This window comes from Candidozyma duobushaemuli, assembly GCF_002926085.2.
Source record: "Candidozyma duobushaemuli strain B09383 chromosome Unknown A_B09383, whole genome shotgun sequence".
NCBI classification, from domain to species: Eukaryota; Fungi; Ascomycota; class Pichiomycetes; order Serinales; family Metschnikowiaceae; genus Candidozyma; species Candidozyma duobushaemuli.
In genome coordinates, this window is record NW_020289901.1 from 1762946 (window position 1) to 1784351 (window position 21406).

At 45.8% G+C, this 21406-nt stretch overlaps 12 protein-coding genes across 12 annotated transcripts; 4 read left to right on the forward strand and 8 right to left on the reverse strand. All coding sequences in view use genetic code 12, as the record gives it.

Moving 5' to 3' along the window:
• Nucleotides 1-343: 343 nt before the first annotated feature.
• Nucleotides 344-1882, reverse strand: FCY2 (Fcy2p; the record flags this gene model as incomplete). Its single annotated transcript, XM_025479373.1, has 1 exon — nucleotides 344-1882. The coding sequence occupies one exon, from the start codon at nucleotides 1880-1882 to the stop codon at nucleotides 344-346; it is 1539 nt and encodes a 512-aa protein (XP_025338846.1).
• Nucleotides 1883-2776: 894 nt separating this feature from the next.
• On the forward strand, nucleotides 2777-3592 carry CXQ87_000808 (Elongator subunit; the record flags this gene model as incomplete). Its single annotated transcript, XM_025479374.1, has 1 exon — nucleotides 2777-3592. The coding sequence occupies one exon, from the start codon at nucleotides 2777-2779 to the stop codon at nucleotides 3590-3592; it is 816 nt and encodes a 271-aa protein (XP_025338847.1).
• A 45-nt stretch (nucleotides 3593-3637) lies between these two features.
• Nucleotides 3638-6965, reverse strand: CXQ87_000809 (bifunctional triglyceride lipase/lysophosphatidylethanolamine acyltransferase; the record flags this gene model as incomplete). The annotated part of the gene is made up of 3 exons (XM_025479375.1): nucleotides 3638-3664; nucleotides 3697-5290; nucleotides 5620-6965. 3 exons carry the CDS (start codon nucleotides 6963-6965, stop codon nucleotides 3638-3640), a joined length of 2967 nt encoding a protein of 988 aa, XP_025338848.1.
• Nucleotides 6966-7782: 817 nt separating this feature from the next.
• Nucleotides 7783-9279, forward strand: CXQ87_000810 (U3 small nucleolar RNA-associated protein 15; the record flags this gene model as incomplete). The annotated part of the gene is made up of 1 exon (XM_025479376.1): nucleotides 7783-9279. The coding sequence occupies one exon, from the start codon at nucleotides 7783-7785 to the stop codon at nucleotides 9277-9279; it is 1497 nt and encodes a 498-aa protein (XP_025338849.1).
• A 49-nt stretch (nucleotides 9280-9328) lies between these two features.
• Nucleotides 9329-10267, reverse strand: CXQ87_000811 (uncharacterized protein; the record flags this gene model as incomplete). The annotated part of the gene is made up of 1 exon (XM_025479377.1): nucleotides 9329-10267. One exon carries the CDS (start codon nucleotides 10265-10267, stop codon nucleotides 9329-9331), a length of 939 nt encoding a protein of 312 aa, XP_025338850.1.
• Nucleotides 10268-10403: 136 nt separating this feature from the next.
• Nucleotides 10404-11573, reverse strand: RPL3 (60S ribosomal protein uL3; the record flags this gene model as incomplete). Its single annotated transcript, XM_025479378.1, has 1 exon — nucleotides 10404-11573. One exon carries the CDS (start codon nucleotides 11571-11573, stop codon nucleotides 10404-10406), a length of 1170 nt encoding a protein of 389 aa, XP_025338851.1.
• A 566-nt stretch (nucleotides 11574-12139) lies between these two features.
• On the reverse strand, nucleotides 12140-13402 carry CXQ87_000813 (uncharacterized protein; the record flags this gene model as incomplete). Its single annotated transcript, XM_025479379.1, has 1 exon — nucleotides 12140-13402. The coding sequence occupies one exon, from the start codon at nucleotides 13400-13402 to the stop codon at nucleotides 12140-12142; it is 1263 nt and encodes a 420-aa protein (XP_025338852.1).
• Nucleotides 13403-14635: 1233 nt separating this feature from the next.
• ERG24 (delta(14)-sterol reductase) lies at nucleotides 14636-15961 on the forward strand (the record flags this gene model as incomplete). The annotated part of the gene is made up of 1 exon (XM_025479380.1): nucleotides 14636-15961. The coding sequence occupies one exon, from the start codon at nucleotides 14636-14638 to the stop codon at nucleotides 15959-15961; it is 1326 nt and encodes a 441-aa protein (XP_025338853.1).
• A 21-nt stretch (nucleotides 15962-15982) lies between these two features.
• Nucleotides 15983-16900, reverse strand: ABG1 (Abg1p; the record flags this gene model as incomplete). Its single annotated transcript, XM_025479381.1, has 1 exon — nucleotides 15983-16900. One exon carries the CDS (start codon nucleotides 16898-16900, stop codon nucleotides 15983-15985), a length of 918 nt encoding a protein of 305 aa, XP_025338854.1.
• Nucleotides 16901-17954: 1054 nt separating this feature from the next.
• Nucleotides 17955-18935, forward strand: MED18 (Med18p; the record flags this gene model as incomplete). The annotated part of the gene is made up of 1 exon (XM_025479382.1): nucleotides 17955-18935. The coding sequence occupies one exon, from the start codon at nucleotides 17955-17957 to the stop codon at nucleotides 18933-18935; it is 981 nt and encodes a 326-aa protein (XP_025338855.1).
• A 103-nt stretch (nucleotides 18936-19038) lies between these two features.
• Nucleotides 19039-19448, reverse strand: CXQ87_000817 (glutamyl-tRNA(Gln) amidotransferase subunit F; the record flags this gene model as incomplete). Its single annotated transcript, XM_025479383.1, has 2 exons — nucleotides 19039-19082; nucleotides 19130-19448. The coding sequence occupies 2 exons, from the start codon at nucleotides 19446-19448 to the stop codon at nucleotides 19039-19041; spliced, it is 363 nt and encodes a 120-aa protein (XP_025338856.1).
• A 97-nt stretch (nucleotides 19449-19545) lies between these two features.
• On the reverse strand, nucleotides 19546-21309 carry PES1 (mRNA-binding ribosome synthesis protein; the record flags this gene model as incomplete). The annotated part of the gene is made up of 1 exon (XM_025479384.1): nucleotides 19546-21309. The coding sequence occupies one exon, from the start codon at nucleotides 21307-21309 to the stop codon at nucleotides 19546-19548; it is 1764 nt and encodes a 587-aa protein (XP_025338857.1).
• Nucleotides 21310-21406: the final 97 nt, after the last annotated feature.

The following is a 21406-nucleotide window of genomic DNA, read 5'->3' on the forward strand; positions in this document are numbered from 1 at the left end:
TTTCGTTCGCTACAGAGGATCTCTTAACTGCCCGCGCCCAGCACCGCCTTGATGTCAGGGCTGCGGCGTCAGCGGGCGTTTTTGGCTTTTTTTTTTTTTTTTTTTTTTTATTGTTTTTGCAGGACGATCGAATTAGGTTGCTTTGATAAGGCCCGATATCAGAAGGCGTGTGGGCTCAATGAGGCACTGGTCGATAATGCGAGGTGCCTTGGGGGTTTGACGTCTCTGTGTAATGAGGCAGTGAAAATTGCTTCATGACTTTGTGTGTCGCCTTGTGCATGTGTGCTTCCATCTTTTTCTCCGTTCTGTTCCTGGTGCCTTAAGAACATTAAGCTGCCGTGCATCAACGTCCGAAATATTTCTTCTCAAATGGACGTATCAAATTGTAGCCGACAAAGGCAAACACGATATTAAGCTCAAACAGAATGTCACCACCCGCAGGTCCAAAAGTCCGGGCAATCACCAGCTGGTACCATGTTTGGTTCATCAGCAAAACTGTGGATGCCACCCCAAATAGGAAACCTGTCACACCAGCGTATCCGACAGGAATGCTCCTGCGATCGTTGTAGTTGCTCACATCATAGCCCTTGAAGCCTTTTCTGTAGATGTAGTGCTCGGTAAGCGAAATGCCGAGGTAGATAGCAACATTGTATCCAATGATACTCAAGAAATTACTCATGGTCTCGGAAAACACGTAATATGCTGGGATTGCAAGACCAAGTGACACAAAATTGCCAATCAAGCACCAGCCCAACCTGGGGAATCTCGCAAGCGGCAGCCAGATAGCCTGAACAGCCAAAGCAAGCGAATAAGAACCTGGCAAATTGTTGGCAATTGAAGAAAGACCAAGCACCACCATGCAAAAACGGCCAAAGCCGTGGAGATTGTTCACATTCAAGATCATGTTGACCAACCCACCCACAGACCCATCGTCAAAGGCAGCTTTCCATGTAGGGTCCGTCAATGTCCCCATGGCACAAGCAGCGCCAAGCGTAAGGGTAAAGATACATGGCGTACTCAAGCCAACCACCATACACGCAAAGATTTTCCACGATGGGGTGTCTGAGGGCATGTAAACAAAGTAGTCCGCTGAAGAAGGCGACCATCCAGCAGTAAAGCCAAACACTGCACTGATGAAACTAAGCACATTGCCCGCTTGCTGTGTTCCGCTTTCCATGGTGCCCCAGGTGAAGTTCTTCGACATGGTCAATCTGGCAATTATGACTAAGTAGATGATGAAGTTTGGAATCCACGAATAACGTTCGTAGAGATGAATGGCCTTGTAGCCGAGTAATGCAACAATACAAGTGAGGATCACGAAGATTAAGCATCCTGCCCATGGTGGAAGTGGTCCTATGGATGCAAGCATCTGAACGGAGGGAAGGATGTTCACAGCGTTCCAACCGCAGCAAGAGATCACATTAAAGAGGGCAAATATCCTTCCCATGATATTACCTGTGAAGTATCTCGATAAGATCTGCTGTCTGAGACCAAACTTGGCACCAAAAGTAGCATAGAAGCCCACAGGCATCGAGCCAATAATGGACCAGAACACAATCACCAAGACACACGTTCTGAAGTCAAGATTGTAAAACGTTGGCCCCAACATGCCCGTACTAAGAGCGGCAATCGACATGTTGGGAGAAAGGAACATAGTGAGTGGAGAGGTCCAGTTTCTATCAACTCTTTTGTCTTCAGGGACTCTTTCCACACCTCTGATCTCTGCTTTAAACTTGAGACCTATGCGATCCAAGAAGTTGGTACCTTCTTCAAGTCTTCTCTCCCTCTCATCGTGCTCGTACACCTCCTCCACTGGTTGGCTCTCGAGGCTTGTGATTTCCTTGGTGTCATCTGCAAGTGGTTTCTCGGCCGGTTTTGACATATTCACAATGGGTGATTTTCAACTCGCCAAATTCGAAAAATGACGGGCCTCTAACGAAGATAGGCCTTATCTTAGCTTAATTTACCATGGAAAATTTTATCTCGAATGCAGCTAGAGCCGTGCGCCGCTGCATCTCTGATGATAGCATGCAAGTAGACGGGCCGAACAAAATTTCCATTTGAAGGAAGTGAAAGATCTGCTTCAGCGGAAACTGGAAGCGGGACATATTGTAGCAAGTGAAACTAAGGGGATTCAATTTTTATGTTTCAACGCTATCCATAGTGGGGTGTCTGATAAGGCATTAGCATGGAGCAGGTGAGACTCGCACGGCACTTCCGTTCCACGCATTAGCTGATATGCCAACGACAATGGCACAAAAACGCATATATTTTTAGATTTGGGAGGCGATGCGCTCTTGAAGCTTGTAGCTTACCATACTGGATCTTAAAGCTTTCTCGGATGCAAAAAGAAACAGAAATTTGTCTAGTGAGATCTCATCCCGATAAGGGTTCCTGAATGTTAGATGTACTGCGGAATCAGGGCATCCTTCTCGGAGAGAAACGCCCCACACGATCCCATGAAAGGTTTCCATTTTTAATTAGAGTTGCTAAATCTTACAAATTATGTGATCTCTTCCTAGGCGGTTTAACTGGCAGCTAAATCACACCAGCAGAAAACTGTCACTTCTGGAGCCAAGCGCTTCCTGGCCAAGAGGTCTATCCAACTGTGATCTCTATGGCCTTTTCGAAGTAAAGCTTTCTTTGATTTCTGATTTCAAACCAAACGCAAATGTTTGGTGTTTCGGCTCCGTCTCTCTTACCTCAGGTCTAATGGCTGCGAATTAGTGCGCATCACTTCCTCATCACCATCTATCTGCACCGATTCAAGACTGCCATGTCCTCCGTTCCCGAGCAGGACCTATCGCTCTTTGCCGACCATTCCATACTTCCTGATTCTTTCCTCAAACTCAAACCTTCTCAATTGGGCATTATAGGCCATGTTCAGGGAACAAGTCCAGCGTGGCTCGTGAGTTCGCTCATGGAAAATGCCATTTTGGGCACCGCCATCACCACTAATAGAGATATCAACAAGAAGATCCCCAATAGGAGCCATGTGGTTTACATCTCATTTACAAACACAAAGAGCTTTGTGGTGAAGAATAGCAGGAAGAATGGCATGAACTTGGACAACGAGAAGAACTTCACCTTCATAGATGGTCTCACAGACCTTTTCACTAAACACGTCCCGAATGCTAGCAATAGTAAGTCATCCATCGACAAGTACCTTGATGACTTGAGGGTAAAGGTAGAGGAGGTACAGCATGAGCTGAGGATTATCATCTTGGAGAATCCCGAGATCCTCCTCGCTGCAACAAACTATGACAGCAATAGCTTGATTTACTTCATGCTGTCTTTACAAGCCATCAGCAATTCAATCTTCGTTATTATCAACGCCGAGCCATCGCTCATTAACTTTGACGCCAACATGTCCGCAGAGGTTGTTCCAAAAGTGACCGACTTCTTCGTCAAGCTCTTTCACAAATCCTCCATCAACATCAATCTCCTGCCACTTGCTACTGGTAGAGCAGAAGATATTACTGGATGCTTGACGATATCTAAGGGCGCCATTCCATCTCCAACGGCTGTGGCTGAAAATGAATTTGTCTACAACATCACCAAGGATTCCAATGTCAAACTTTTCTTCCGTTAATACCATTTTACTTACTTTCTCCGCTTCCGGTGGAGACTATACAAGTCATCCAATGCAAATTCGATTGAGCACCTGGTCCAAAGAAGTGGGTAGAGAGGCCACACCGACCGCTCACCCACAAGAATCCAATAGGGTATATTCTCCATTGTTTTGTGGACATCAAAAACACGACCAATGTCACGAAGCAAATATCTCAACTCAGGAACAATGGTGATCTCTCTTGAATTAGTTGAAAATTTAGCAGTTGAAGGCTTCTCATCGATGCAAAGTCGCTTAACGATCTCCGGCAAGAGTCCCAACTTGTTCATGACGTCAAGTCTATGCTGGATTTCGAGCCCAATAACATTCTTGAGGTGCTTTCGGAAATTGTAGGATGAATCCTTTGTAAGAACATCAATGTGTGAAGCCGACGATTTGGGTTTCTCAAGCTTTTTCGTATCGTCATTCCAGAATATATTAAGAGCGTCGTCGCTGAAGCGAAGTTTTCCGTAGGCATTATGATGCTTGAGGTCGTTGCTTATGAGGGGTGCAAGGTAAGGCCTTACCAAACTGGTGATGAAATGGTTCACGTTAAAAAGCTCCGTGAGTCTGGTATAGGGTGAACTTTCTGCTGGTGCAGAGAACAAACTCGTTTCCAGATCTTTCTTCTTGTGACCAAAATAGTGCTGTTGGTAGCTGACATCCTGTGGTTTCAAGAACGAGATATCTAACTCTGGAGCCATAGGAACAATCTCATTTTTAAGATCTTTGACGTAGAGCTGCACGCTATCCGAAAGAACGCCTGTGCCGATGGATGCGTAGATAGCTGTCCATATGATAACGTTAGGGGCAGTGATGTAATTGAGTAACGAAGGAATGGATGGATGAGTTGGGTGCACCACAATATTGAGGATCTTTTCCGTCTTTAAGTAAGCCTCCTCGAACGTCAAGTCACCTATGGTGTCTCTGACAAACTTGAGGAAGACAAGGATATCCTGGGAGTACCCCTTACGGACAACATTCTCAATAACGTTGCCGTATCTCTCATCAACATCATGGTTCAAGGTATCAACATTGCCCATAACATCGGTGATGGACACCAAAATCGGTATAAGTTCCACATCAGTGAGAGAGCACACTAAGGCTGCTACCGCGGCTCCAACAGCACTCCCGCCGATAACTCGAGGAAGCAAACCTTTGAAGTACAATGCACGAACAACGCCAAGGTGACACAAGCCGAAGAGGGAGCCACCTTGTAAAATCAAACCGGTGCATCCAAAGGACTGCCTTGCGTCATGGAAGAAATCGAGCTTGAGCTGCTTGCTGTTCATGATGTAGTCGTTACTAGCACGCTCAGCATGGATGGAGTCATTGAGGTAGTTAAGGCAGTCGAGTACTTCAATAATATACTCTTGGATCTTGAACTTGGTGCCCAAGTAGGCTTTCGTGTAGAGCCTCTTCTGGGCAATACCACCAAAATTGCGGAGAAGCCCGGAACGAAGTAACGACATCAAAAGGGATGCATCCTCGTTAAGCCTAGCTTCACGAAGCAACGACATCCTTTCATTCACGAGCATATAGTCGTAGTGCTTGGATATAAAGTTCTGGCGCCAGATGTCCATGTTCGTGAGTCTGTCTATCTCGGTCACGATGGCTTTCCACTCATTATAGTTCTCCACGGACTTGAGCTGTTTCAAGGCTTCATTCAAGCTATCTTTTCTGGTGTGCCAGTGATAGATCTTGCGGACCCAGAATAACCACACATCGAGGACGAAGTCGATGAGTACCCATACAAAGCCGGGGTATGGTTCACGACAAACGCAAATATCGGCAATACAACATAGCCTATATAGCGCCGTAGCATGGTGTTGTGTGTTAAGCGGTAGTGAAAAGTGCTGGTCTCGTAAAATGTAAAAATACTTCTATTATATATTATCTAGTTTGGCCGAGGCCATGTGACAAGCAGCTGGAACTGATTTGCATACTTCCATTTATGCGCACCACTTGCAGCCAGCATCGCTTAATGAGCCTTATGTCTGTTAAAGGACAAGAAAGTGGCCAAAATACCGACATCGTAGAGCACCTTCAAGGAACCAGCCATGATGAATGTGATCCATTGAACACCCTCGCCGGTCAAGTAACCCGCGATTGAAGGACCGAACATCTGTGCCATTGTCTTAACAATGTTAGTCCAGCCGAACACGGCAGTTCTGTAGTCAGCAGGCACCAAGGTGGCAAGGAAAACGTGCTTTGGAGCAACATCCATGGACTGAGTGGAGGCACGAATTAACATGATGGCCAAAGTGATTGACAAGGATTTTGGAATAGGAAGCAAAATCAACATAGCCGAGGCTGGCAAGTGAGTGACCACCATGGTGACGACTGGACCCAATCTCTTGGTGAAAGAGGTACTCAAGAGAGATGCAAAGCCAGCGATGAAAAATGTAATGAAAAAGATAGTACCGAGCGTAGTGGAGCTAACATCGAACTTATGTTTGATATAGTAAGTGAGCCACGAACCTTGCACCAAGGAGGAAGCGAAAGCGTCAAGTCCAAAAAGGAAGGACAATTTGAGAACGATGGATACAATGTCTTTGCTCAACTCGGGGAAGAGTCTCCATTTTGGTTTCTTCTTTGGAATCAACTCCAGGGTCTCATTGGACTCCACAGGGCCATCCTGTGTTTCAGCAGAGGAGGCAGCAGCCTCGCCAGCAGCCTGTTCAACTGATGGCTTTGGCTTGTGGGTCACCTCCATTCTTGGTGTCAAGAAGAGACACGACAAGAGGCAAATGACAGACAAGACACCAAAGGCAGTGAAAGCGCCCTTGTAAGCCTGCAAAGCAGTCAAGTGCCATTGGTCTTGCAACAAGTCGACGAAGGAGCCACACACAAAAGAGCCTAAGGCAGATGAGAAGGTTCCCAAGAAAGTGTACCAAGCGTAAATGTCAGATCTCTCATCGTGAGGCACCAAAGAGGCGATGGCACTCTGTTCAATGGATCTGAAAGGGCCAACCTCACCGCCTCCAGGAGTCAAGATACCCAAGGCAGCGACAACAGCCAAAACATAGAAGTTGTCAAAGTAGGCGATACCGAAGCAGGTGAGGGCCATAAGAGCGGAACTCAAGATCAAGGTGAACTTTCTGCCCAACCCATCCGCAATCAATGAAAACAAGAAGGACTTAATCAAGTCACCAAAGAACGCTAAAGTCATGAAGTAGCCGATGGTGGCTTCATCAATACCGAGTTCTTTAAGAAAGATGACCAAAATCAAGGAGGTAGCACCGAAACTCAATAACCTCACCATTCTCATGAAGATGATGAGGTAGACGTCTAGGCCACCGTTGACCAACGTCTTGAGTCCGACCTCGTCCGCGATGAATTGCAAGCTTCCCATGGTTGAAGTACTATGTTGGAATACTCCGGCGAGCAGAGATGTATTTATACCGGCGAAAATTCAGTATAACGAACCGAATGAGGGCAACCGCTGGCCAAGGCTCATATGCACCCGCAGGACAGATCTCCTGCACCAAAACCCGTCAACCGAACCTGTCTGTTGCTCCCAAAACGGCCTAAGCACCGAGATTATATCAATGCTTTAGAAATCCATCGAGGTGGGAAATGTAGAATCAGGCTCTACCAAGATTAGCTGTTCAATGGCAGCTTTCATGTCCGTCCACTTTCTCAAGAAATTAGCCGCTCATGAGGCTCAATCAATAGGGGTACCTAGTCACATCCTTCATAACCACCTACCACAAAGACTGCGAAAGATGCATCTCGGACCACGATGCCGAAGCCTCATGTCCATTCGCGCAATAATTTTTCTTACAGTCATAAACTAGTAAGCAGTTGAATGGCCACAATCCATGCGGCGCCTCTGCAAGACACTTTCTTTCTGTCAAGTCAAAAATTAAATGAGGTGATGAAGTTTATTCAAAATAAAATACGATAACGCGATTACTTTTGGTGTTCATTCACTCCTTGGCTGATCCTGTCAATCCCTCATTTGAAGGCTACATGACTCCATGTCCACGCTTTACACATCATTTGACTTCTTCCCTCGTTATCAGATCTTGACCAGAGCAGGGCTATCCACGCGATGCCCATCTTAGGTCAGCGTCACGTGCGTCTATACACGTGCGAACGATGCCTGGAAAATTGCCTGCCATCGAAAAGACCTTTTGATAGAGGCAGCATTACAACAATTCATCGCCATGTCGTCGTCCAGGCAAAGAGTGCAGCAGGCGCGTGCGCCCGTGTTGCCGGCTAAAACGACCCCAGAGCAAAAATACTGGCGTGGGTTTTTGAATCCACAGCTCATCAAGGAAAACCATCCCATCACCCACATTCACTTCAACCCAGTTTCTCCACACGACTTCGCCGTTACATCTTCCACGAGAATCCAAGTGTTTTCTTCTAAAACAAGACAAGTCACGAAAACCTTTTCGAGATTCAAAGACACCGTTTACTCGGGTGAGTACAGATATGATGGTAAGCTTTTGGTCGCGGCCGATGCCCTGGGACTAGTGACCATTTTCGACGCTTACCAGCCTCGTAATCTCCTTGTCAGTCTATCACCATCATCACATCCTTCTCATGTGGCTAGATTCCATCCTACAATCGGTAACCAGCTTGTCACTGGTTCGGATGACCGAGTAATGAGAGTGTACGATATATCTCAAAGCACAAGTGGGCCTTTAGTTGAGTTCGATGACACTCACCACGACGATTATATCAGAAGCTGTGCTTTTGTTCCAGGAAATCCCAACTTGATTTCCACTGGTTGTTACGATGGTGTTGTCAGACTCTTTGACACCAGACAACCTGATCCAGTCGCCAAATTCGACCAGGGGAGCCCAGTAGAGGATGTTTTGGCTCTTTCACCAACCACTCTTGTCAGTGCTGGTGGTCCGCAAGTCAAGGTTTGGGACTTGGCGAGAGGTTCACAGATCCGTGAGTTCACAAACTTCACCAAGACGGCGACTTCTTTGCACGATGCTGGAAACAGAGGTTTGCTCGTTGGTTCGCTTGACGGTCATGTTAAAATTTTCGACTACAGCTCGCCAAATTGGGATGTCAAATTTGGCTGGAAGTTCGGAAGTGGTGGTGTCTTGTGCACTGCCGTTTCGCCTAACTACAAGCATTTTGCAACAGGATTGACGTCAGGTCTTCTTTCCATCAGAACGAGGAAAACCGAGCCCAAAATGGTGCAACAGAAACAAGAGCATAGTCTTTCATATGCCAGAGCCATCAAGGGTAATGACTATACCGGAGATGAAGGTGCTCAAGTTGTGTCTACCGCAGGTACTGGTCCCAAAAAGATCACTGCTTACGAAAGAAACCTCCGCGCTTTCAGGTGGGCTGAAGCTCTAGATGTCGCTGTTAGTGGGGATTATCCAAAAGACCAGGTTGTCACTGTTTTGCATGAATTAAAGAAGAGAGGTAAGATTAGGGCGGCATTATATGGTAGGGATGAGATTTCCTTGATGCCCATAGTGCAGTGGTGTATCAAGAACCTCGAAGACGTGAGATTCTTCAATATTATCTGTGATTACCTTGCTGTTATTCTTGAAAGTTACGGTCACTTGCTCAGCAGAAGTGTTGCTCTTGAGGAGGCTTTCAACACGTTGTCACAGCGCATAAGACTAGAGGTGAGGAAATGCAAGGATGCTAAAGAAATGAGTGGCATGTTGGAGTTGTTGGCGATTTGATAATAAATAGACGGCATAATGGAAAAATAAGAGACGTGTTCCGCTTAGATCACCAATTCTTCCGTTTCTTCTTGTTCTTCCTCTTCCTTTCGGAAATGGCCTGCACCTTTTGCCGGCAATCGTCAGAACAGTACCATTTCTGTGTTGTATACTTGAGCGCCTCGACACGGTTGAGAAGACCGACACATTTGTAGTGAAACCACTCACCGTTTGGACACTTCTCATTGTCACAGGCTATCATATCTCCGAAAGACGGCTGTTTACAGAAACAGTAGGTCTCCTCGGGTTCTGCTGCGGGCTCAAATGCTGCCTCGGGTTCTGGCTCTGGCTCAGGCTGCGGGATAAGCCTTTTGAGTCTGGGTTTAGGTTGTTTAATGTTAAGCCTCGACGGCCTTGACGGGACCTTGGCATCAGCAGTTACGTCTGAGATACCTCGTAGACTTGGACTTTCATCTTTCCGGGGCCTCCCCCTCTTTCGTATAACTCGTCGCTCATCGTGTTTTGAAAGCTTGAGAATGAGCTTGATTCCTGAAGATTCCAGCCTCTTCTTCTCTTTTCGCAAAGCCTCCGTTTGAGAAGGAAGGGGGTGATTTTTGTAATGTTCTTCAAGCTGCTTTCGTAGTGACTCGGCACTAGAGTCATCTTTAGTAGCAGGTGCCTCGGCGACCTTCTCGAGTTGCAAAATCTCATCTTTGAGCATACCTTCGTGAGACCGTAGTTGGAGATGCAAGGCGTTCATTTCCTCGGCGGCCTCTTCAGATAAACTGATTATTCTTTTTCTCAGCTGGTAATATTGCCCAGCACTGACTCTCTGCGTTTCGTTCCCATGCTTTGCGAATAGTTGATTCAACTTCTCCTCCTCTTTTTGAACAGCCACATTACAAGACTGGACTAGCCATAACGATCGAACGATATCACAGGGTAGATGATCTACCGTCGAAATATATGTGCTGTAAAGGGATCCCGAATTCAGGATCACCAGGGACATGGGGGCCAGTTGATAGATCGCAGATGTGTTTACCTAATCGCGAACATAGATCTTCGCGGTTACAGTACTACACACACAAGTTGAGTATACCTATGATTAAAATATACAAATCCTAGAAAATGGATCCTAAGCGCGCTTAGTTCTCCAAGTCCTTCTTCAAGGTACCCAAGAAAGCTCTCTTCTCGGCTGGGGTCTGGAATCTACCCTTACCGAACTTAGAGGCAGTGTCGATCCACTTAAGGTTGACCTTCTCAAGAGCTCTTCTGGAGGTGTCAACGTACAAGGACTTTCTCAAGGTGACAACTCTCTTCTTAACACCTGGAATAGAACCCTTAACCATGACGAAATCGTTGTTGACGTTACCGTATCTAACGAAACCACCCAATGGGTTGATGGTCTTGGCGGTTCTGTCAAACTCGGTGGAACCAGAGTTCTCCTCGGAACCGTTACCAACTCTGTAGACCTTGTGGTTGATAGAGGTTCTGTGGTGGTAACCGTTCTGACCAGCTCTTGGGACAGTCCACTGAACGTTAGCTGGGTGCCAGGCACCGATACAAGCAACCTTTCTCAAACCTCTGTGGGTCTTTCTTGGCAACTTCTTGGTACCCCATCTGTGGGTAACACCCTCGTAACCGTGACCCTTGGTGACAGCGACGACATCGATCATCTCGTTCTGTTCGAAAACGGAGTCAACGGAGACCTCCTTCTCGAAGTGCTCCTTGGCCCAGTTGACCTTGTCCTCGGTGGAACCACCGTTGATCTGGATCTCAGCGAGGTGAGCCTTCTTCTGAGCCAATGGGGTCTTCTTGATCTGGGTGTGAACAAGAACTCTGACGACAGTAGCGTACTTGGTGATTCTAGCCAACTCCTTCTGGATCTCCTCACCGTTCTTAGCGTACTTGGCGGAGTACTTGGTGAAGGCCTTCTTCTTGGACTTGTACCAGTTCTTGTAGAATCTTCTCTTGACCTCCTCAGAAAGGTGCTCAGCCCAGACGGTGGTCAAAGATCTCAAGCCTCTTGGGGTCTCGACGTAACCGACGACACCAACAACAACCATTGGTGGGGTGTCAACAACGGTGGCAGCCTCGACGACCTCACGCTTGTGCATCTTAGAACCTGGTCTGTCCAAGTCTCTGACGATGGTGGTCATACCAGCCTTGTAACCCAAGAAGGCGGTCAAAGCGACTGGCTTGGACTTGACATCCTTAGGGAAAGACTTAACCTTACCTCTAGAGTTGGCAGCTCTCTTTCTTGGGAGGAAACCCAAGGAACCGTGTCTTGGCTCTTCGTACTTTCTGTGAGACATTGTAGTTGTGTTGTGTTGGAGTAAAGAGGAGGGAAGCTGTGTGAAAAAAAAATTTTATACAGTGAGGGTACTCGCAGAATTTTCCGGCCGGGTAACCCCAAACTTGTTTTTGAAAAAAATAGTCACGTGAAGTCGTGCGAATGACAAAGTCTAACCTTGAGTACGATAGTGGCCATGGATTGTGTGGCTCAGCAGCCTATTGTGAACAATAAAGCTTCCTCTCGAATCTCATAGTATGATTTATTTAGACGCACTAGCTACATTCATTTGTTGTTGGCTCTCATCAGTAATCCGTAGTCTAAGCTATCGATGCAGCTGAGCTGCAAGGCAGTACCTCTTCTGCGCATTGCCATGCATATCGAGGCATTGAAGCGAGTTCTGCTACAAGAGATGAACTAGGGTTATGGAAACAGTAATAAGAGATGATATATTACCACGTAATCACGATGGTATTTTTTCTTCGGTCTTCACAGTAACGCTATGCTCTCAAATAGCGCATGTAATCTTTTGGAGGTGAGCTACAGAGCATTTACCGCTTTACAAAGAACGAACTTAACGATAGTGTATTACTTTCCTCTATTGAATGCTTTACGGAGGGCTGCACGAGCATCTCCTTCGTCAGATGACGAGCTCTTTGGTGACGAGTCTTGAATTCCAAGTAATTCCCGGGTATCAATAGCATGCGCCAGGCCTCCATTGAGTCTGGAATACTGGTGCATATCCAATTGGGGATTCAAGAAAGATTGTTGCAGTGACAAATTTCTTTTCTGCTGTGGTGAATTGATATTCATCATCAGATACATCATGGCATTGAACTGTGGTGTTAGGTTGAATGCTAAGTCCCCGCTAGGAGCACTGCTATCCGTTTGCATGAATATTGGGGTCTCACTGTAGGCAATCCCACTGCTTTGAGGTGTCTGTGGGACAATGAGTTTGTCAGGCAGTGGATCTGTCTCCGACCCAGAAACGAGAGTGGCATACGAAGGCAATATGGGCTTCACAGGTTCTGAAAGCTTTCTCTTGTTAAAGTCAATTGGCACCTCTTCCTTGTATGATTGGTGCCATGCTTCAATACCGATGGCGGTGTTCAGGTGTAGCAAAGCGGAAGGCCGAGTCATTTCATGAGGAAGCTCTGCGAGATGGTCTGAAATTGTCTTCGACCCAGACATGCCTTTATTCGACAAAGCGGCTTTTCCCTTCTCGTCAACGACAAGCTGGAACAGAAATGAGTCGTCATCTACGTAGCTCATAGTACCAGACAGTCTTTCCTTGGGCTCGTCCGCATTGGTCTTCTTCTCCTGTGATGTCCTGATGATTTTTGCGGTAAGTTTCGCCAGCGAGGTACCGTTTTTATCATATGGCTGGTGTTTCGGAGGTGTAGCTAGCGAGCAATTTGAACTAGGATGCTTTTTGGAATCACCCTTTGTGATGAAGGACAAGTTTTCCAAAGTCTTAGCATTCACGTACAGGCTCGGCCCACCGTTGACTGATGACAAGGACATTGGAGTTAAAAGCGGCTCTTCAGAACCCAAGTCGGTGCTCTGGCTCGCCACAGACCGTTTGCTGGGCGAGTCGTCGATGTCCGAGTGGTAAGTACTCTTCCGTCTGCGTTTCCTTGAAGAAGGGTTAGACGGTGAAACTTTCATCAATGGGGTGAAAGCGTCTGGTTCGCCCATTTTCACCATCATATTCGAGTTGGACTCAGCAGTTGGCGAACCCGAGTCAGGGGAGGTCTGGAACTGCAACGTGAGGGTGGGAAAGGCTTCAGGCAGCTTGTTATGCTTCGGGGGTCTTCCACGTCTCCGTTTGATGGGCTCTTGGGGCCTCATTGGTGAAGAATCTGGCATGGAAGCTAACATGTAATATAATCAAGTATAGGGGGAGTGGAATATATTCAGGGTGTATGCAACCGTAGGAAATGAACTGAAGAAGTAAAAGACTTAGCAGGTTGTGGTGTTTAAGGGTAAGCAAAAATAAGTCAGGTATAACCTCCAGTAGGTGAATGAGACAGGGGATGAAAATGCAGCTTCGACTGTGGTGAATGAAAACAAGCCAGGCCGCCTTGTGGGAAAAAAAAAAAAAAAAATAACCCTGGAGAAGCCGATTCAGACGCCGGAGTGCACAAGAGCGGACGTGGAGCTAGACCGTAATAGAAAAAATTGCAGAGAATGAGACCTCTCACAGTGAATGGCCCTTTATGTCGAGCCGCCTATTTGAGTCCACATGCGCTTTGGCCATAACGTCAAACACCCGGTAAAAAACGTTCGAGAACCAAGTCAGGTGTGCACTTCTATTTAAACGTATGCGCCTCTACTACGTCAAGCGAGTACGGAACCAATCGACGGGATTGCGAGAGAGATTGGCCATGCTATATTAGGATTAAATTTTGTGAAGTCTAATCTCTTTAGAATTTGAAACGTTCCGAAAAATCCAGGCAAAGTCTTATCTTTGTGGCTCCATGCTCGCGAAGAAACGTTGCTGTCATTGCCGCGCCATGCACGTAATTTGGCTGTATTGGGAAGGGATATGATTTTCTCCTGGGCGAGGGCCCGAAAAAAATTCAAGATAATGAACTCACAAAAACAGCCCCTTTAGAGTCACTGAGAACAAGAGCAGGGAAGATGTACCACAAAAGCGAAAGTCAAACAAGGGAGAGTACGCGACATAGCAAGCTCTTTGTCTCGTTCTCCTCTTTGTTTTGCTCCTCTTTTCGGGGACATCCCACTCTTGTTTAGTTCACATTCCTTCAGATTTCCCAAACAGTAAAAATCCCTTCGCGTACGCTGGCCATTCCGAGGTTGTCGCATTTGGCGTCTCGGTCATTGTCAAATCTCAATACACATGTACCCCTTGGTGGTGAACTTCAGATATACATACTAAATTTTTTTCACCACTTGCCTTTAGTTTTTGTGACTTTGATTTCTTTTCGTCAATGATTGCTTCAATGACCACGCATGTCGCACACGTCGTTTTCTCGCTCGCTCTCGTTTACTAGTCGCATCGCTTAGCTCGTAAACAGCCTTTATAAAGCACCTGAGACAAGCTCACTTTTGCCAACGCCAATGTCTAAATTGAACCCCGTCACCCAACACAAAGAGTTCTTCGGCGTTCCAGGCGCTTTGGGTATCGCCACATTTTTACCGATCATCTTGGTGTTCTTTTACGCCGTGTGCAATGAACAGTACTCCATCAAGGGCATCCTGCTCGATCTCGACAAAGTCATTGAGCAGATCCCCCAGAATTGGGCAGAGTGGAAGGAATTATGTTTTGACTCGACTGTGTGGACGGCTTATTTGACGTGGTTCTTCGTACTTGCCGTGCTTGATGTCTACTCCCCAGGCAAGGACATGGATGGTATCGAGCTTCGTGATGGCACGCACTTGCCATATAGAATCAATGGTGTCTTCATGAGTGGAACATTGATTGTCTTGCTTCTTGCAAGATTGTTTGCATCTCCGGACTACTTCCTTCCCGAATTACAATTCCTTTACGACAACCAAGCCAAATTGATCTTCGTCACCATCATCTATTCGTTCATCGTGTCCTTCTTCGTGTACTTTATTTCATTCATCCCATTGCGTGAAAAAAATGGTCTCGGTACCAAAGAAAGAATTCTTTCAATTAATGGAAACTCTGGTAACCCCATTTACGATTGGTTCATAGGTCGCGAGTTGAACCCCAGAATAGGCGCTTGGGATATCAAGTTGTTCTGTGAATTGAGACCAGGCATGCTTTTGCTTTTCTTGATTAACTTGTCTTGCATTCACAACCAGTATCACAAGTTTGGCAAGATTTCAAATTCATTGGTTCTTATCAACTTCTTGGAAGCGTTCTATATCTTCGATGGTGTGCTCAACGAAGAGGGCTGCTTGACCATGATGGACATTGCCACAGATGGCTTCGGTTTCATGCTTGCTTTCGGTGATTTGGCATGGCTTCCCTGGTCGTATTCCTTGCAATGTCGCTACCTCTCGTTGGAAGGTAATGCCGTTGATTTGACCCCAGTACAAATCGGCTCCATCTTGGCACTCAGCTTCTTCGGATACTACATTTTCCACTCTGCTAACCAACAGAAGTCTGATTTCAAGCAAGGAAAGCTCGATCACATGAAGAGTATCTCCACTCCAACGGGATCTAAGTTGCTCGTCGATGGCTGGTGGAAACTCTCGCAGCATATCAACTACTTCGGCGATTGGCTTATTGGGTGGTCATGGTGTTTACCTACCGGTACCCAGACTCCCTTCACATATTTTTACGTGGTTTACTTTGCCACGTTATTGGTGCATAGACAAACTAGAGACGAGGCCAAGTGCAGAGCCAAGTACGGTAAAGCCTGGGAGGAATACGAGAAACAGGTTCCTTACAAAATCGTACCTTACGTTTGGTGATATAATTATCTAGATACTAATTTACTCGGTCTTCTTCTCATAGTCAACCTGCTTTTCGAATGACTTGTATGTCACTTGGATAGAGGTGATCCATCCAAGCGCTGTGTTCAACACGTATACCAAGAACAAGGAAACAATCAAGCACAGCCAGATCCCTGGGGTGAAAAATTGATATTTGGTGAAAAGGTTTGAAGTTGTGTTAGCGTTGACTTTCGACTCCTTTATTCCAGAGGAGATTTCTTTGTCGTCAGCCAAAGCGGTCACAAATGAGTCGCCCTCCTCGTGAGCAATCATGGACTCAGCGGCTCTGAAAGCAGACTCAACCTCCGCGTATGCTGCAACATCTTCTTCGGCATCTTCCTCCTCTCTTTTGGCCCAGCCTTGTTGAAAGTCGCCCATGTATCCCTTGATGCCTGCCATAAATGAGCGAGACTTTGCGCCAGAGGGTTTGCCTTGAACGATCATCTTGACCCCTTTCTCGAGAAGCTCATTGGGGGTGTATTCTGTTTCATCATCCAAGTCGGCAACATAGATGTTGCCAGCGGAAATCTCCTTTGGGAGGCTGGTGCTGTAATGTACCTGGCACGAAGAATGCAATGCTAAGTCCAATTGCTTGGATGATTCATATCTAACATTCGTAGATACTTTTGCTAAATCCAGAGACTTCTTAGAGAGATGCTTGACACGAGCAATTATCAATGGAAGGTGTTGCAGGTCAGAACACAACTCTTTAGTGAGGCTGTCCACTTGCGAGGACACATCATGAACATCCGTGAGGTAGTGGTCCTTGAAGAATGCCTCATTGGCATACATAGGGGCTGTGTTGACAAATGCCATTGCAGCGCTTGCGCAGAGCGCAACACTGGTGATAAGCTTCATAGTTGTTCGGTACCGATACTGAGCAGAAACATGTTGATCAGGGAAATTGCCAACTGCCATGGAAGTCACGTGACCCTAATTTGTTGAAGCCATATTCAATACCCTAGGCTACAATTTATTTATTTTCTTAAAATGTTGAACATTATTGATCTTCTAATTCACTCGTGAACGAGATTTCATGTTTCAATGACCTTTTGCTTGAGGGTAAGACCGCTGTTCTCTATACTGGAGTGCATAGGCGCTTCCCGATAAACTACTCGGTCTTCAGTCAGCTACACTTCCTAAACGAACCTTAAATATGGCTGTCGATGTCCCAGCGTATGTCAATTAAATTTTTGTGATGGTAGAAGCGACTGCTACTTCCACTTTGTGTCACGAAAACAAAACTAACAAGCAGCTCAGTCGTGAAGAAGCTCCTAATGTTCACCGCCGCCATGGTCTTCTTGCCACTTGTAACGTTTTTCACGGTTCAGTATTTGTTCAGTGGTAATCCAATAGTGAGTGGTGGCTCTGCAGCTGTTGCTGCAAATGGTGTACTCATCGCATACATTGTTGTCGCCTTCTCCGAAGACACCTCTGACGAGTCTACAGAGAAGATTGAACCCAAGAAGGACATTTAGTGATGTTCTAGTGTCACCTATGTTTCCACTTACGTTTTGTATAATAAGTAATATTAAAGAAAGACAGGAAAAGGTTCCAGGGATTATAAACAGATGTAGCACTTAGACAAGAACTTTTGCACGCTCGGGATTACAGGTAAACCCCTTTTTATAGTCTCTACGTAGAAGGGTTGCATATTTTTGATTTGTGTTATCAAGTACATGGTAAAGTAATTAAGGATGGATTTGTTTTTACCAGACAGCCGTGTTCTCCTTCCAGTTCACAACTTTACAGGAAGATGCAGAGTTTTTGCCAAATATCAAAATCTTGTAAATAAAAACTACTTCAAACCCAGGCACCAACTTCATTGTAATTTCAGAATTGATGAACTATCGATGACACTAAGTTAGCCCGATTTCATTGCGAGCTCTTTGCTAGATCTAGTGATATTCGTCTTGTCTGGGGTATTGAGCGCGATACTGAACATTTGAATTCAAACTACTTCACTCCAGCCATGGTTCATCAATTACTACTATGTGCTAGCATTTCACAACAGAATTACATTCAGACAGTATCCACACTTCAAGCTCTTACAGGAGTACTTGATCCGCAAGAAACTGCGACGTATACCCTCCTAACTAAACCTCATAACATATTCAAGCCCAAGTTTGAGCCAGGGAAGGTCAATCAAATCGAGCAATATTATATGAGATGTACGACAACATGGAATGATTCGGCCGCTCAGGAATTGAACTTGTCAAAGCCCATTATACCCGGAAAGTCAGATATACGCGTGGAGAGACTCTTCTCCGGCAAAGAAGTGAAACACTGGACATTACAAGTGTCAGATATACCGAATGCCGGGAAGAACCCAGTGCTGGCTCAAAACTTTTATGAGAGTACTTTAGTACATCACCACACAGCTAGGCGAGTGGCTGAGAAAGAAGAGAGCAGAGACATTGCACAGAAAAAGGAGGGATCGCAAGGCGAGAATGCCCCACAAGCCAAGGATAACGAATCTGATCTCATGGAGATTGATCCTGAGGATGTCTCAAAAGGCACAGACTCCAAGACTACGACCAATAACGATGCGCAGCCTCAAGATGGACCGAAGAAGGAAGAGCAACCTATCGACGTAAAAGATTCATTTCTCCAATTCCTCGAGGAACTTGGGTATGATGTTGTCAATCAATATTGGGCAAAGGGTATAAGATTCTTTCATGGAGACATTGTCATTGAGATATTTAAAATATTCGTGAGAGACGACGACCCAGAGGCATCATCGGCCGATCTGGGCATCAAACTCAAGCTCTTAGACGAGTCTAATACCTTCCAGATCAAAGCATTCATCAATTATCCCAAAGGTACCAGTGTTGACCTAATTAATCAGGGAACAAAGAGCTTGGTGAAGATGAAAGAGCTCTTGCACAATCTTTTTGAGCTAGATGTTCCCGACAGGATGTTCATGGATGCCCGTGTTAATAGAAACAAGTAATGTACAACCAGTTCACTTCCCACCAAACTTTATGGTATTGCGAAATGCCTCATGATTGAAACCTGTTTCTCCCTTCTCGGGGTCAACTTGTTTCTTCACTTGCTCAACTTGCTTTAACAAATGCTTCAAAGTAAGGGGCTCTGGCGCCTGATGATCAGAAGCTAAAAGTCTAAACATTCTATTATTGTTGGCACGTCTCTCTCCATGGCTCATTCCTGGATCGTAGAGTTCATCAATGAAGCCGACCTGTGTTCTCAATGCATCTTGGATCTTCTCAAACAAGTCTGGTGAGACATTGTGAGGAAGGCCAGACTGCTTTAGAAGTTTCAGAACCAATTCTGGAGTGATGTCTTCTTCAATGGTGTCGGGATTTGGGATTGCTTCGCTCACATTCCAGGATGGTGTGTTTATGAGTTTTTCCAAATCTTCATGGCTGTTGATCTTTGAGTAGATCTTGCCACGAGAAACAGTTCTTGATGTAGCTAGATGTCTACTAGCGTATCTCGAAAGCATTGTGGGATGGATATGTGTGGTTAAATCAGCGCGCTCTACAGGTCGCAATAATGAACCTCATTCGATATAGTATACATGCTTCTTGATTGCGAAAGCTCTATTTCTTGTTCAATTTCTCCAATTGCTTCTTCGTCTTCTCGATCTGCTTTCTCTTTTTGGTCAACAGTTCAGTTCTGTTGTCCTTCTTCTCAATACCGTGTTGCATCTTGTTGTACAACTTCTTCTGTTTGTTGGACATCATGATCTTCTTCAACTCCTTCTCCTCCTCTTCAGCAGACTTAGCACTTCTCTTTCTCTTCTTGTCTTTCTCCTCGGATCTGTCGGAGAACTTAACACCTGAAGCCTCCAACTCCAATTCTCTTTGTTCACGAGCAGCCTCATCTTCCTCCTCGACGTCTTCTTCATCGTTTGCATCCACCTCTTCATCAGACTCCTCTCCCTCGATATCGTCAGTGATAGCGGCATCAGGGTTGTAAGCACCAGAATCACCCCATGGGGACATATGGGGTGGAAGGGTTTCACCAGGTCCGTATTCATTGACTGGCAAAAGCTCAGCTTTGTTGATGGAATCGAAAACCCATTGAGGTTGGACATAGGTGCGGCCTGCCACCTTAGCATTAACCTTTGGTCTATCGACAATTTGATGTGTAACATTGCTCAAATCCAACTTTGAGTATGCCTCTGGTTGGTTGACCTTCATCTCATCCAAAGCAATTTCTGAGATCAAGTTACCACCAGCTGATAAGATGCAAAGCTCCAAAATGTCCATTGGAACCTCACGACCAATGAAAAACAAAAATTTGGAGAACAAGGTAGAAGTGGGATGGGAGAACTTCGACGGCTGAGCCAAAACGTCACCCGTTTCCTTGTTTGTTGATGCAAATTGATCTAGCTCGACAGTCTCGACGTCCTCGACCTCTTCGTCTTCTTGAGCATCCTCTTCATCAGCTCTTTTAGCCTTCTCGAGCTCCTCAGTCGACAAAGTTGTGCCTGGAGCAGACTCGTCAGTCTCTTCGGTCTCGTCCTTAGAGAGAAGCAATTTGTTAACACCTTGGTCCTTCGACTGCAAGACGTATGCGGACAAACCGCCAATACCCTTCAACTGCTCCATGTTGATTGGTGGAGGGTAGACCAAGCCAGCATCATTGTACAACTTGAACAAGACGAAATGCAACAAGGTGGAGTAGAATTCCAAGAAGGTAACCATGATTCTGAAGTCAATATCGGAAGGAATGTTGGAAGGGAACTTGAATGGGACTAACCATCTGACCTCCTGGCCCTTAACTACAGCCTGGTAATAGACACCCTTGATGGAGACGAAAACCTTCTTTATGAGTCTCTCCTTAGCGCAGTATGCGAGCCACTGGTTAGTCAAGGTTTGAGCGTCCTTGACAACCCTATGGCTCACACCCTTTGTGGCAGGCATGTTGGCGAACAAGAACAACATATTCAAGGGATCGTCAAGATCTCTCAAGGCATCGACGAAAGAGGGGTACCTCTCCTTGACCAAGTGGTTGAGTGTGTATTTTGGTCTGTGCTCCTCCAATTTTTCAGCATCTGCAATTTCGTTTCTAGTCAAAGCTCTCAGCAACTTTTTAGCAAATGTCTTGTGCTCTCTGAACTTAGCCAAAACAGGTTCGTGCATCAAGTACTGAATGTCTTTACCATAGTAAAAAGTGGTTGGAGCAGTTGAACCTCTGTTGGCTTTCCTCTTGTTTCTTGGTTCTCTGGGATAGATACCCTTGAAGATACAAAGACGACGGAAATCAGCAAGAGTAATCTGAAGCTTTTTCAAAGCCTTCGCTCTAGTGACAAAGTTCTTTGCATTTCCAGTCTTTCCCTTTCTCTTTATTTTGGCCATGGTGTAAGAGATGGAGTTGAGTTAGATACTCATTTTTTTGATGCGATGCGATGCCCGTACTGCAGCAGGACAGAGATGGACTTAGCCGGGAGAGCAG